Below are 16,543 nucleotides of genomic sequence, written 5' to 3'. Positions count from 1 at the left end.
GCTGAATAAAGTGATGAAAACAGAAGCGTTTCTGAATTGTTCGTTGGTTTCATGTTCGGAACAAACATTTACATTTTATTCTCCACATATTACGATTCCAGAATTCTAAACACTTTTGTTCGCTTGTATGAACTTTTTTGTCCTATTTCTCGAAGAAACACTCTTGCCTCATCTCACCTGCTCAAATCCTTCAAACTCGTTTCTATGGAAACTGTTTTAGTTGCTTGGATACAGTTCCCTCCTCCACCGCTGAAGTTTACGCGCATGCTCAGACGATTCTAGAGTCTTCAGACGTTGCTGTCATGGCTGCCGCCACTCTGAGCAAGGAAAGATATCACCCCATCTTTGGTGGTTATTATACGGGTCACTGCAACTGGCAAGTCCAAACTGGCGATCGAAATTGGGAAAAGACTACAGGGGGAAATTATAAGCGCCGATTCCATGCAGGTGAGTTGACCGATCAACTGTGTCATCTCTGTTAATGAGAAAAGCACGTGAAAGGACATTGCGACTGTTAAATGACAGGTCATTTTGAAATAGCCAAGCAGCAGAATACCTTAAAACGTGTTGTTACGTCATAGTGAACGGTGTAGGTTTTCAAAAGTTTTGATTTCTTTGAAGTATAATTAAATGCAACTCGTTTTGTGTCTCATTAGGTAGGTTTACAGTAGGCCAAACATCACCATAAATTATTGGACTCATTCTTCCACGAGCTAATTATTATTATTATTATTATTATTTTGAAATGAGTTATAGGTAAATGTTGTTTAAATGTTTTTGAATCGCATCGAATACGTTTGAGAAGTGGTAGACTGTTTTTATTTGCTCGAGCTCGTTTTCATCACTGGTCGCCATTTTTTTATGAAACGTTCCACGCAATCTTTTCCATACATTTTGTCACAAAGCCAATCATTTATATATTCAGGCAAATTCACTAGTTGACTAAAGATAGTTGTCTAGGAATCGAGTGATACTGTCTCCTGTTCTGTTCTGTTTGATGGGTTTCATCAAATCATAGACGGAAGGGTCCATCTGCAATACTTCATTAGTGAATCTGGAGTATTTTGTTTGGTCATGCATTGCGTCAAGGGTCTACAAGTATACCAGAATGTTGTAAACCAAATGAAAAGTATTATAATGTATTACTATTCTATAGTTACACACTGGCTAATGTTGTTCTGCCAGCCCTTTGACTAAACATCATAAGATCTGGTCCACATTGCAGCTTATTCTGGCCAAGAACAGCCCACTTACACAGGAATAGACTGACATGTAAAATCTTCAACCACAGTTTTTGTTTTTACGTGCCATTTAGGGGTGTTTTTTTTAAATGGATTAAACTACAATAATAGACTGGCATAATGGTGTCAGTCGCCGCCGCCGATAGCTTATTCTGAATTTCAGATAATAAACAGACTGTGTTTGTTCTGTATGAAACTTGAGCTGTGCGATAATCCCAATTTTGTTTTTCCAAACATAAGGATGATTCATGTAGATTTTTCTTTGCTCCCCAATTTGGAATGTCCAATTCCCAATGCGCTCTCTAAGTCCTCATGGTGGCGTAGTGACTCACCTAAATCTGGGTGGCGGAGGACGAATCTCAGTTGCCTCCGCGTCTGAGACCAGCAATCTGCGCATCTTATCACGTGACTTGTTGAGCGCGTTACCTCGGAGACGTAGCTCGTGTGGAGGCCAAGCCCACCGAGAGCGAGAACCACATTATAGTGACCACGAGGAGGTTACCCCATGTAACTCTACCCTCCCTAGCAACCGGGCCAATTTGGTTGCTTAGGAGACCTGACTGGAGTCACTCAGCACGCCCTGGATTCAAACTCACGACTCCAGGGGTGGTAGTCAGCGTCTTTACACGCTGAGCTACCCAGGCCCCCAGATTCATGTAGATTTTTAACTTTTAAATGTACTCAACTAAAAAGTATTTCAGCATGATTCAAATAACATGTTCTTTATTAGAATGCAAGGCAACCTGGTTAGAGAAATCACAGTGCAATAAAAATGCATAAAAATAAAAAAAACTAAGTGCACAAGTTTTTTTCCAGTTTAGATCAGGAAATGAACTTGCATTACAGGTGTGAAAATATGAACATGGAAAAACAAAACGCTGTGGAACCTGCAGACTTTGACCTCTAAGACATTGTTATGGTATCCATTAAGGCTGCACAATTTATTGTATTAAGATTTAAATGGGTAACTTGACACAGTTTTCATTTTTGGCTGAACTATTCCTTTAAGAACTTAAGTACTGCTAACTCACCTCCATGTATTCATCTGTGATCAGGTGAAATAGCTGAACAGCCAAACCCTTTACGGAGTCTGTATTTAACAGTAACAATTGAAAGGGGTTTGCTTGGATGGACTCCTTATGTCAGGGGTGGTCAATACCTCAAGCGCGATCGACCGGTAGATTGCAAGATGACCACAGGTCGACCTATTTAACAGGTCAGAAGGGAAAGTAGGTTGAAAGAGAAACTACACAAATAACGATAATCTTAAAGATCACTTTTTATTTCCTTATTTTGCGTCCTCTGTACACAGATTTTCAAAACGTAGTATTGCTTTACTCATGAATATGAAAAACTCACCCCCTGCCATCCTACGTTTCAAAAATTCGCCCCCTGCTGATAGTGTGCACTTCTTTCTGTGTGCGCAGTGAGAGCGCTCACTGTAAGGCAGATACGCACGTGTGGCGGTCAAATACACTTTAAAATGTCTGTCTTGGCAAGGTATTAATACAAACAGAATCAGTTAGGTTTAAAGTAAATGTAAACACTAGGACAAAAAAAAAAGCAGATTTGTATCAAAATATCGGATTTGTGCATTAGGTTTTCCTTTACAAAAATCGAGAGATCATGACAAATTGGCCGCAAATTTGCCACTTACTATTTTCACATGCAAATGAGCTTTACGGCAAACTTGCGGCAAATTGTCCATTGTTGCAAAAGGTTTGCTGCAGGTTCATTACTACCGGTAAAGAGCTGCAAACTTGTGGCAAATGTTTGTGGCGAATCACATGCTCATTTGCATGTGAAAATAATGAGTGGCAAATTTACGGCAAATTTGTGGCAAGTTTACGGATAGTTTGTAGATTTCTACAGCCTGATAGACCTGCCACTGTCTATAACCATTAATATTAATCAAACAACAATAAGAAAATGAGACAACCATTTATTGCTCTTGGCTGGATAACTTTTGTAGCTTAAAATTATTATTCTATTATAATCTTGCAGTGATTTATGATACACATTATTATTATTATTATTTTTTTAAATTTCTGAATGTTTTCTTGATTACTTATTGATATGGCTGTTAGGAACTTAAAGCAAAGTTTTCTTAATTTGTTTCTTTGTTCTTTTTTTGTTAGTGACTGTTTTCTTGTCTTGAATAATTACTTGAGAACTTGAAACAAAGTTAACCTAATTAAAAAATTTGTTAGTATTAGTATTGGTATCAAGAATTGTCAAATATTACTGGTACAGGTACCGACTACTGAAATTTTGATATCGTGACAACACTGGCTACAATGCATGGTAGATCTTACTATAATGGTATTATTAAAAAGTAGATCTCATGCCATAGAAGTGTGAGCACCCCTGCCTTATGTGCTCTCAGGGCCCCGGTAAACGAGGCCTGGTACCTCAGGGGGTGGGTTTAGTGAAGGGGTTTGGCACCACATTTGCATGTAGACCTCATTATTATTCTCTGTGGAAAGGGACTTTTCTGCTCCTGAATTTGGGTTAATTTAATCATACATGCCGTTCTTGTTCAGGAAGTGGAAATTTGGCTCATTCCAAATTTAGAACTGGGTGTAGTTCATGCATTTTACGGTCTGAAAGCATGTCAGGATGTCTGATCAAAGTTGTCCTATTTAGTACCTTTATCTGTTTGTTTAAAAGGACAATAATTTTTTTAAGTTCATAATTTTGTCTCTAAATGAAGCACATAGACAAGCAAAGCAATAAGGCTACAATTGTTCATACTAGTATACTATAACAGTCGAGATGGCGCTGCGGATGGCAGCCTCGTTGTGGAGCTCTCCAATTCTTTTGTTGTTTTTGTTTGTTTGTCCTGTGTTTAGTCATTTTTTTCCAATCAGTTTTACCAGGGACGAACAGCTGAACATTCGGCAGTGCATACCAGACAGTCTTTTCCCGGTTTTGGACTATTCAGACGTTTTGCTGGACATTTTAGTCGGAGGTGCAGCTATGTTGTTTAAGAGCGCTGTGAGATGCAGTTGAGGGAAGCGAGCAGGTGCACTGGTCAAGCTCCGACAGCGTGGCTTTCGTACAGCGCTGCCGTGTATTCATCTAGCGAATCTCCGCTCACTTCCTAATAAAACGGACGAACAACATCTCCTCACCCGAACAACTCCTTTTCAAACTCTACTGCCTTGTGCTTAACAGAAACCTGGCTGAGTGAAGCCATTCCGGACAGCGCGTTACATCTGCCGGGCTTTCAGCTGTTCAAAGCGGATCGCATTTCTGAATTAACGGGGAAAACGAGAGGCAGTGGAACATGCTTTTACATCAATGAAAGTTGGTGTTCAGATGTAGCAACGTTAAAGAAGATGTGCTGTCCTAATTTGGAAGCGCTCTTTATCAACTGTAAGCCTTTCTACTCGCTGCGGGATTTTTCCTCGTTTATTCTGGTGAGTGCTTATATTCCTCCACAAGCGTGTGTGAGCGCAGCACTGTAACATCTGGCTGATCAAATCACAGACACGAAACAACAATACCCGGACTCACTTATTATTATTCTAGGAGATTTTAATAAAGCTCACCCTTGAACTGCCAAAATACAGACAGCACATTACATGCCCCACCAGAGACAGAAATACATTAGATCATTGCTACACAACAATAAAGGATGCATATCGCTTTGTCCCTAGAGCAGCTTTGGGACTTTCTGATCACTGTCTGGTACATTATCTTCCAACTTACAGGCAGAAACTAAAATGAGCTAAACCTGTAAAGACTGTAAAGAAATGGACCTATGAAGGAACTACAAGCCTGCTTTGACTGCACTGATTGGAGTGTATTTGAGGCTGCAGACACAAATCTGGATGAGCTCACTGATACTGTGACATCATATATTAGTTTCTGTGAGGATATGTGCATTTCTACTAGGACTTATTTAACATACAACAATGGCAAACCATGGTTTACAGCAAAACTCAGGCAGCTTCGTCAGGCCAGAGAGGATGCTTACAGAAGTGGGGATAAAGTCTTGTACAATCAGGCCAGGAACACACTGAATAAGGAAATCAGAGTGGCTAAAGAAGCTACTCTGATAAGCTGAAAACAAGTTTTCAGCTAATAACCCTGCATCAGTGTGGAGAGGCCTAAAAGACTTTACTAACTTCAAGACACCATCCTTAAACACTGTAGGGAACCAACAACTGGCTGACGACTTGAAAGTGTTTTACTGTAGATTTGAAAGGACCAGTCTCACCCCACACCCGCTCTGACCTTCACTTCACACAAACATCAACACCTCTTGCAACCACATCCCCCCCCCCCCCCCCCCCGCTACTCAACCTGCACTTAAGATCTGTGAAGAGGAGGTGTGCTGTGTCTTCCACAGATAAAGGACAAGAAAAGCACAGGGCCCAGATTGTGTTTCACCCATTTGTCTAAAATCCTGTGCTGACGAGCTGGCTCCCATCTTCACACAGATCTTCAATAGATCACTGGAGCAGTGTGAAATTCCCTGCTGCTTCAAATGCTCCACCATCATTCCTGTCCCAAAGAAACCCAAAATCACAGGTCTTAATGACTACTGAACCGTCGCTCTAATGTCTGTGGTCATAAAGTCATTTGAGAGACTGGTGTTGGCCCACCTGAAGGACATCACTGGACCCTTACTAGATCCCTTTCAATTTGCTTATCAAGCAAACAGGTCTGTGGATGATGCAGTCAACATGGGATTGCATCATATCCTGCAAAATCTGGACAGACCTGGGACATATGCAAGGATCCTTTTTGTGGACTTCAGTTCGGCTTTCAACACCATCATCCCAGCTATTCTCCAGACTAAATTACACCAACTCTGTGTTCCCACGTCTGTCTGTCAGTGGATCACCAGCTTTCCGATGGACAGGCAGCAGCTAGTGAGACAGGGGAAATTCACTTCTAGTACATGTACAATCAGCACTGGTTAGGCCCGTCATGATAATTATGTTATCGACTTATCGTACGATATATGGACATGAACTCGATCATTTTTGCTGAGCTCAATATTGCCCATTGTGTTTGACATGCGTGTTTTTTTTACAAAAGAATGAATGTCACCAACATTTTAGCCAGTCACGCTGCGTCTGTGCACTCTCGTCCGCTCTCTGTGTCGGAGGCAGGGCTTAGGCAGCTCCTCCACACACATAGTTACTCAAGGCAAATAGGTGTTTTAATACAGGGCTCGACATTAACGCTTGTCCGGGACAAGTGGAAATTTTGAAAGGGCAATTTAAAGAGAATTTTGCTTGTCCAACCGGACAAGTAGCCTGACTAAAATCTCAATAACGCATGTTAGCTGAATAGCGTGGTATAGCGGGTATTGAGCACAATTTTAATCATTCCCGCATGATTCACTTTCAAAATGCAGGGAATTCCCTCTGTCGCATCGTCCTCTCTCCCTCATGCCTTCACTCGTGGTGCAGTTCAGCAGCTTGTGAGTGCGAGCAGTGCGCGTATCTACTGAACTTTAGATTTTACATATATAAATGAGTATAAACCTGTTAATTGGACATGTGAATGGTGTTGTATCATGTCTCTGTAAGCGAGCGATGCAATAGCTATTGCTCCTGTTTATAATCAACAAAGCTGTTTTCATCGCAAGTGCCACATCGTACATTCCAACAAACAGTATATTAATACATTTTTGTACATTAAAATAAAAAGTTGTATATGTTAACATTAGTTCATGCACTATGAATTGTATTGAGCAATTGTATTTTTTTTTTTAGTAACAAACATTAAGATTGATAAATTCTGTAAAATATTGTTCATTGTTAGTTCATGATAACTAATGCATTATCTAATGTTAATGAACCTTACTGTAAAGTGTTACCAAAAATGATGTCATCATTACTCGCCTTCATGTTGTTCCAAACATGTCTGACTTTCTATCTTCCCTGAAAGATGTTAGTGAAAATGTTACTTTCAGTCTCAATTCACTTTTATTTTATGGAGGAAAAAAAAAAGATGCAGTGACAGTGAATAGTGACTGTGACTAACATTCTGCCAAAAATCTAATTCTGTGTTCCTCAGTAGAGAGAAATTTATACAGGCTTGAGGGTTAGTAATGATTTACCGTCTTTCTGCACTGTGTTATTAATCCCTATCAGGTGTAAATGATGACAGAGGCCTTTTTCTTTTTATTTCTTACATCCTTTCTTTTGTTTTTGTCTCCGGACAAGTAACTTTTTTACTTGGACAAGTGAATGACCAATTAACTTGTACGAAGGACAATGCTTAATGTCGAGCCCTGTAATAGGTTTTTCCTGACGACTGCATAATTCCAGCCAGAAAGTTTGGAAGAATAAGTCCAAATGGACTTGGTTTCAAAGCCGCATTCCACAGTTCTGGTGTGGGAACATTTTAGCTTTAAGCTGAATGAGAGAGGAGAGTCCATTAACGTGAACGAGCCGGTATGCCGACTTTATTTAATGCAACGAAAAGTGGCAATACAACTAACCTAAAAGCTCATCTAAAACATAACCATCCCATCCAGTTTTCTGAGCTGACCAGACTTGACATTTTTTAGAATCCTAGCCCACACTCCCTCCTCCAATACCAAGTTTAAATCTTTCTCCCATAATCTCTTGATAGAAGTTAGAGCTCCATTCCCTAGACTCTGAATTAACAGGGAGTAATACACTGATGCCTCATGACCTTTTCCAAAATCAGTAATCACCTCTCTCAGAGTATCTGCCGCTTTAGGGGGGTGGATGCTACTCCCAAAAACAATACAGAGCAGGTGACGCAGCTGTAAATACCTATAGAACTGAGATCTGAGAATGCTGAACCAAATTTTAAAACAATCTCAACAATCCACTCTCATAGAGGTCACTGAGTGTAGTAACCCCCCTCACAATCCACTCTGACCAGCAGAAAGGGGACTTATCAATACATAATTTTGGGTTCAGCCATATGCTTGAGGCAACATTAAAATAAATGTCCAAATTAAACACTCTGGATACTTTTGTCCATACCGAGTGCAAATGCGAGATAACGGGGTGTAACTTAACCTCTCCGATTAGTTTGAAAGAAAGGCTTTCCAATGGTGAAATAGAGGCAAGAACTTTCTGTTCAATACAAAACCAGGGAGGGGCTCTCTCAGGTGGAAGCGACCAGTGAGCCAAATATCTAAGACCAAATGCATAATAATAAAACAAAATCTTGGGTAGGCCTAGCCCACCTTTGTCAATCGGCCTATGTAACTTCTCTATGCTGTCGAATTGCTTGAAATAAGAGAGGGGGACATATGCAGGGAGAGATTGTAGCAGGATGTTAAATTTTGGAATACAATTCATTTTAATAACATTAACCTTCCCAATCATAGATAAATGTAATGAAGCCCACCTGCCCACATTGCCCAAACCTTTTTATTAAGGGATCAAAATTAACTAACTAAATCAGACAAATTTGCTGGGAATAAAATGCCCAAATACTTAATGCCCTGTTTGAGCCACTGGAAGGCACCCGGCTGGAAAGCCGTTACTGGGCAGTATGCTGTCAGAGACAAAGCTTCAGATTTAGACCAATTAACTCTGTATCCTGAGAACTTAGAAAAGCAATTAATAATTCTGTGGAGGCAAGGCATAGATCTAGTGGGGTTGGAGACGAATAATAAAATATCATCTGCGTAAAGCAAAAGCTTATGCGCCACACCTCCCGCCACCACCCCTGGAAAATCACCTTCCCTTCTTATAGCGGCTGCTAATGATTCCAGGGCAAGACAGAACAATAATGGGGAAAGAGGGCAACTCTGCCGGGTGCCCCTATCCAGAGTATAATAATCTGAAATGAATCCATTTGTTTGTACCACCGCTACCGGATGTCTATAAAGTAATTTATTCCATCCAATAAAAGTATTCCCGAACCCGTATATCTCCAAAATCTTAAAAAGATAATCCCATTCTATCATATCAAATGCCTATTCGGAGTCAGGTGAGATGGCCGCGACCGGAGTCTGATCATTCACCACTGACCACATCATTTTGATGAGATGCCTAATATTATCAGAAGAGCTGCGGCCCCGAATAAACCCCACCTGATCTATATATATATATATATATATATATATATATATATATATAAGAGATGTCATAACTTAATCGGTTAGCCAGCATTTTTGACAATATTTTAATGTCTAGCTGGATCAGGGAAATTGGACAATAACTCTTACACTCACTTGGATCTTTGTCTTTTTAAAGAATCAGACTGATCTGGGCTTGTGTCATGGTTGGAGGAATTTTTCCATTCTTTAATGATTCCGTATAAACTTCTAACAAAAGTGGAGCCAGTTCTGTAGCATAAGATCTAAAAAATTCTGTGGCAAAGCCATCTGGCCCTGGAGCCTTGCCTGTAGGCAAGGCCTTAATTACCTTGCCAAGCTTCTCCAAGGTTATCTCAGAATCAAGAGAATTTTTTTGCTCAGTCGTCATTTTAGGGAGTTCTAATGGTTCCACAAAATGTCTAATATCCTCATCAGTAGACGAAGACGTGGAACTATAGAGATCAAGATAGAATTCTTTAAAAGCATTATTAATGGGGGGCCTGGGTAGCTCAGTGGTAAAGACACTGGCTACCACCCCTGGAGTTCACTAGTTCGAATCCCAGGGCATGCTGAGTGACTCCAGCCAGGTCTCCTAAGCAACTAAATTGGCCTGGTTGCTAGGGAGGGTAGAGCCACATGGAGTAACCTCCTCGTGGTCGCAATAATGTGGTTCGTTCTCGGTAGGGCGCGTGCTGAGTTGAGCATGGATGCCGCGGTGGATTGTGTGAAGCCTCCACATGAGCTATGTCTCCGTGGCAACACGCTCAACAAGCTACGTGATAAGATGCGCGGGTTGGTGGTCTCAGACGCGGAGGCAGCTGGGATTTGTCCTCCGCCACCCGGATTGAGGCGAATCACTACGCGACCACGAGGATTTAAAAGCGCATTGGGAATTGGGCATTCCAAACTGGGTGAAAAAATAAAAATAAAATAAAATAATGACTCTTCCTAATTTATCTTTAATCTGTATGAGACATTTGAATTGTAGATGTTTACTTATCAATGTAATGACTACCCTGCTCTTACATGAGCCAGCTCTAAAGAAAACCTGTCCACCCCAAATCTTTCAGCTTCCTGTGGAGAAAAATGCGTTTCTTGAAGAAACACAATATTATATTTCTTATGTTTAAGAAAAGAAATAACCTTCTTTTTATGGGGTGCCCCAACCCATTCACATTCCATGTGGAGAGAGATAATCCACCCATATTAACATTTTACATTTTAACTTATGAGAAAAAATAGATTGTGTGTCAAAAATAAAATGATAAAGACCACATTCCAACATTAGTGCAACAGTCAAACCCTGAACTTCCCCCCGAACCAAACAAACAGACAAAAGAAAAACGTGTACATTAACCCCGCACACTCCATCCCTCTAAACTCAAACAGTCCATGTACGTCTACGAGAGCCCCCGTGACAACTTTGCCATCGATTGCTTAAGTCCGGTGTTTCTATAAAAATTTTGTTAGACAGAATTACATAACAGAAAATCTATAAATTAAACTCCAGCCAATAGGCAGAATAAACACAAAGAACATGTAGATTAATTCATAAAATTGTCCCAAAGGTGTGTTCCTCCACAAAACAAACTCCAGCCACCTCGGACAGTCAAACGAATGTTCAGTGAGCCAGCTGTTCATGAGTGCAGCAGATGAGCTAATCTTTCCAATGTCCTGCAAAAAATACTCCACAAAACAAACTCCAGCCAATAGGAGGCATAAACACAAGGAACATGCAGATTCATCCACAACTGTCCCGAAGGAGTATTATTCCACAAAACAAACAACAGCCGCTAAGCGGAACCAGCACAAAAAGGCGCCTAGCTTCACGGTCAAGTGAATGTTCAGTGAGTCAAGCTCACTTGGGAGCAATGTGAGAAACACACCATGACTTCCTCAGTCCATTGATTTTATGAAAGATTGTGGGCATGTAAATATTTTGCGGCCATCCATAGTATCTGTTCTCAATTTGGCCGGGAACATCAGTGCAAATGCAACCCTCAGTCGATGCAAGAATTTCTTGGAGTGTTACTACACAAAACAAACTCCAGCCGCTAGGCGAAACCAGCACAAAAAAAAAACCCCAGCTTCCTCAGACAGTCAAGTCAAGCTCAATTGGGGGCAACATGAAAATCACCAAATGGCTTACTCACCCCATTGTCTCTATGAAAGCCAATGCTTGCTATGGGCATAAATATTATGCGGCCATCCTTTGTATCTATTCTCAATTTGGCCGGAAACATCAGTGCAAAAAAGACCTTCCACTGATGTAAGAGTTTCTTGCATTCCTTGACTCGATCACGTTTCTCTCTTGTCGATTTCGCAAAGTCTGGGAACAAGAAAATGTTGTGGTTCTTCCAAGAAAGCCTTCCTTTACTCCTCACCTCGCGTAACACAAGATCTTTATCGGATGATCTCAGAAATTTGGCCAGAATTGATCGGGGCCTATCTCCCTCCACGGATCTCCGCGCCGGCACTCTGTGAGTTCGCTCGATTTCCAGCTTATGGCCTGTTATTTCGAGCAGATTCAGGAAGAGCTCGTCTAGGAATTTCACCATATCTCGGCCTTCCTCATGCTCAGGAATTCCAATAATATGGACGTTGTTTCGCCGATTACGAGGTCTTCCGACTTTTCCCAAATGCGTTCCAAATCTACTTTGGTAGCTAGCAGATTAGCAGCTAATTCCCTCTCCGAAGACTTCAGATAATCGATCCGTTTCTCGGCATCCCTGATTCTTGTAACCAATTCAGAGAATTTTGCCTCCATCGCAGTGATCGATCGACATATTACAGCAAGATCCTCCAAGTCCGCCATGACCTTCGTCAGCATCACCGACATGCTGGACAGTTGGCGTTGAATTTCTGCCGCTGCACCGTCCAAACCGAGTCCCTGGTCTGCGGCCCTGTCAGGGGCCTCAGCTTGAGCACGTAAGTGTCTTTTAATGTCTCCAGAGTCTGAGGATTTTGAATTCTTTGACATGTTGACTTCATAGAACAGTTATTTAGCAGGGTGTATCGAATCTCACTGGTTTAAGACACAAAAATAATAAAAAACTAGCAAAGTGTGCAGAGCTCGCCGTTCACACGTCCGACCCCCGCATGGTGCCACGTGACTCCAGAAACACACTTTATTATGTTATTAAGAACAGATGACAGAAAAGCCATCTATGCACATGTATGGCACGCTGTTTGTACGGAGGTGTGCAGTCTCGTGGAACCACGCGCATGTAAAATGTTCTCACTCTTTCTTTGTTTCTGTCTTCTGAATTGTGTTTTATTACAAGAACAGTATCATCTATGAGTGCTGCAAATGACCTCAGACATCTCAGCTCAGGAGGTGCTTTGAGTTCAGTTTGCTTTATTTCCACAGAGCAGTTAATTGTGACCACAACTCTGCAGCCTATACATCTGTGATTAAAACATAAAATAATACAAAAACACGTTCACCTCGAATCATGATTTATATTTCAGTGATTATTATCATCATTATAATTATTATTTTTACATTTATAATTGTTTTTATGTCTTCATTTGTGTAAGTAATTTTCCACCTGCATGTTTAGATGTATCCTCCTCAAGAGAGTGCATGTTTTTAGTTTTTTTTATGTGCTTTTCGGAAATTTTATTCACATCTTGGTGTTTCAATCCAGCATTTTCCCAAATTTAGTATAAAATACCTGAATGGAAGCACAGCTTTAGAAGGTAAAAACACAGTTGCCTTTCTCTTATTTGGCAATCTTGAAGATGTAGTACTCTGTTGAGAGTGGCATGGCTGTCACCTGATGCAGTTAATTGGGTTACACTAATAAAATTCCTCCTGTGCTGCAGTGCAGACACATCCACTGCTCACACACTAAGCTGTGAGCTGCATTGCTCCTCTGGTGTAACTCTCCACGAGAGACACAAAGAGTGAATGAGAGAGAGTATGTGGGTGCCGAGAGCGCTTGGGAGTGAGCTAGCAAAGATAATTGTGTGTATTATGTATTTGTGGAGTATATTGATAAGTTTTTGTTCACAGATAGAAAATGCATGTTTGTGAAGAGTGAGATTTGTGCTGGAGGATTGAGTTCAGATCACTGTTGCAGGCAGGCCACTGGGAAACCACTATTGAGATGCTGAATTGGTGCCTATACACCTATTGTTCTCAGTAGCTTTCATTGAAGATCTCTGGTATTCAAAGGCCATGCAGCTTACCCAGGACACCATTTACATTTTGAATGGCAGTACTGTACAGAGGAGTAGAATAGGTCTAAGCCGAGAGAGCGACCATTTGTTATTGTGGTCAGGTTAGGCTTGGTTATTTGAATAACGGTTTGTTGAATACCCAAATTCCTGCCATTGGAGCAAGCGATACACGAAAGGTTAAGAGAGGGCAGGGTTCAATGGACCTTTGGTCAATGAATTGCTCATGGGAACTTCAGCCGGGGTCATTAAGACTGTTAACACAGTAGAAGTTAGAAAAGGAATAAGGGAATTTAGATGCTCAGGGCATCACACATTTCACATGAGGTCTTCAAGATCCCAACAGCCTTTTTAATAGACCATTCACAAGAATAAAGAACTGGAGGACTTAAAGGTGCTGTAAGCGAATTATTTTTATTTTTTTATTTTTTCTTTTTTTTTCTTTCCTCCATGGAAAGGAATGCCCAACTCCTTGAAAGATATCACTGAAGTAAGTGTTATGAGATATCTCATCTGTCTCTGTGGCACCTCTAGTACGCTTTCTGCCTGTCAGTCATTTTGCGCGTTCTCATAGTGTTGTCATTGCAGTGAGTTATTGAGGCTTAATGCCATATTCTGATTTATAATTTGTCAGTTGAGGGCGCTATTTCGATACTGTTGTGTTTGACAACCGTGGGAACATGCTTTGTGTCGGTTTTAACGGTATTGGTGCAGTGTTTTGGAAAAAGGGGACGTGACTAAATCAACAGCTCAATCTCGTGGAAGTTAGAACAGCTAAAATCGCTTACAGCACCTTTAAACACAAACAGTTATTTAAAGACTTTTGTGTGTGTTTGGGCTCCCTGATGCAGAACTGATTCTTACTGCTTTTTACTGGTGTCAGCTTTTGATCAATGCAAAAGCAGTCCAGGGGTTTAGGGGTATCATAGTAACATGGATTAAATAGTAACAAAACACCCTGCAAAAGCCCATCCGAATACCCACACTGTTGTGTCTAAACTACAGTGACATGCTAGATGAATGTAGCCCAGTTATTCTGAATTTACTAAAATTCAAGGCGATGATAAAAATGACATTTTCCTTTAATTGTGATTTTTATTTGAACAATCCTGATATATAGATTCTTAAAATCAAAAGAAAGATATTTTTCTCTATGCCAGGGATGCTCATTATGTTGACCACGATCGACCACTGGAATCGCAAGACAACCACTGGTTGATCTTGTTAACACAAGGTTCCCGCAGATCCTTAAAAAGTCTTAATGTCTTAAATTCAGTTTTCCAAAATTAAAAATGCAAACTCTTAAATATTTTAAATGATACAACAAAAGTCTTAATTATCATTTAAAGAGGTCTTAAATTTGGGTGCTTAAAGACAGGAATCGTGATATGACCTAATATGATTATCAAACTTCAAAAGAATACAATCTAATTAAATAAATGCATGTGTGCGTCCTTCAAAGTGAAAATGTGGCACTGTTGTATTTTCTTCAAGCACGCAGTGGCTTGTGCGAGTTTCCTGAAGTTAGGCCTTATCGGAAATTTATGACAGGCGATCACTAATGATCAGCTGTTGATGATGATGATATACTGTAATGTTAATGAAATATGACCATGTTTACTTTTAATTGTTAATATTGTATTACGTTGTAGATTATTGTGGGAGTGCACATTTTATTTCCCTTATCTGTTTGAACGTGCAGCTGGAAAAAGTGAAGCGCAGACATTTCAAAATAAGAGTCCCCTGTGTTTTTCAGACTTTAAAGTTAGAAGTTCTATGTCATGAATCAAATCATTTTTGTTGTTGTTGATATTTTGGTTGCATCATAAACTGCATCTGGACTCTGTTTGGGCTCTTGTAGCCTCTGTCTGGCCCTCCCCATCACAGGAAGGAAAGACTAAGAACATTTGATATAGGCTACAAATGTGAAAAACGATTTGCAGATTAATTGCTTTTCTTTCAACACATTATCTTATCAGCAAAATTAAATATTGGTCGACATCTAATTTGTATTTATTTATATAATGGTACATAAATAGATTTATAGGGATGTCCCGTAATGGGTCCGATATCGCACTCATGTACTGGTACTTGTACTTGTAAAAATGCTCCGATACCATCTCATGTATGAATGTCATAATGTAAACATTCAGCCCACAAACTAAAATCACGTTATGTCTTAGTGAGATTATTTAACTGCAAAAGTTGCGATTTAATGAGATAAATATATAGTTGCATGTAATTCAAATGTGAGCAGTATATTTATATATTAATTACAGCCTTTTTCAATTCAAAAAGATTTTGGATGACTGTAAGAGCCTGAATAAAATGCACAAGTTATATGGACTACTATAATGGTGATTTTAAGGTTATTTATGTCATTCTTTGAGCTTTACGTCTGACAAACATGCGGTATCGGATTTGGTTCGGGCTCGTTGGACCGATACCCACTCTGGGTAAAAACTTCAGTATCAGACCCGATACCGATCAAAGTATCGAATCGGTGCCATCCCTAGTTCCCGGTGTGCAGTGGTTAGTACCTACCAAAAGTGGTCCAAGGAAGGGCAACCGGTGAACCGGCGACAGGGTCATGGGCACCCAAGTCTCATTGATACATGTGGGGAGCGAAGGCTAGCCTCTCTCGTTAGAGCTGGGCGGTTTTTCAGATTTTTCAGATTAATTTGAATTTGCGTTTTGACACGATTTGTATTTATTTTTTTAAATCGAGAAATTGTGATTTTGCGCGTTGTATATCCACCAAAGGCTGAATAAGGAAGAGAAAAAGAATTAGTAGTGCTTGTCTTAATGCCGCTCCCGATCTGATCAGCTGCACGTGTGTGGCGCGCTCCAAATGAACATGACAGGTTAACAACACGGAGACTGATATAAAAAACAGCAGTAATATTCCCAGTATGATTGTACACATTGTAATTGCATCTCAGCTTTGTCCATCATGCAGGTATGTACCTGCTTAAGACGATAAATGGCCTCAGCGTGTGCATGTTGATGAACGGTCTCCTTTTCTTTTTACCCATAAATAAGTGTTAGCTACGTGACAGTTATTGGCGCT

The 16,543-nt window shown here is 40.3% G+C and overlaps 1 protein-coding gene across 1 annotated transcript in view; it reads left to right on the top strand.

The window, feature by feature from the left end:
* The first annotated feature begins 291 nt into the window (after window positions 1–291).
* The window catches only part of LOC127424819 (uncharacterized), a 74,545-nt gene continuing 58,293 nt past the window's right edge, over window positions 292–16,543 (top strand). The window contains exon 1 of the mRNA XM_051670265.1: window positions 292–447. Within this exon, the coding sequence (XP_051526225.1) occupies window positions 442–447 (6 nt within the window). The 5' untranslated portion in view covers window positions 292–441. The remainder of the gene's footprint in view (window positions 448–16,543) is intronic.

This window comes from Myxocyprinus asiaticus, chromosome 34 (genome assembly GCF_019703515.2).
Source record: "Myxocyprinus asiaticus isolate MX2 ecotype Aquarium Trade chromosome 34, UBuf_Myxa_2, whole genome shotgun sequence".
NCBI classification, from domain to species: Eukaryota; Metazoa; Chordata; class Actinopteri; order Cypriniformes; family Catostomidae; genus Myxocyprinus; species Myxocyprinus asiaticus.
This window is presented reverse-complemented; position numbering and strand designations above follow the sequence as displayed.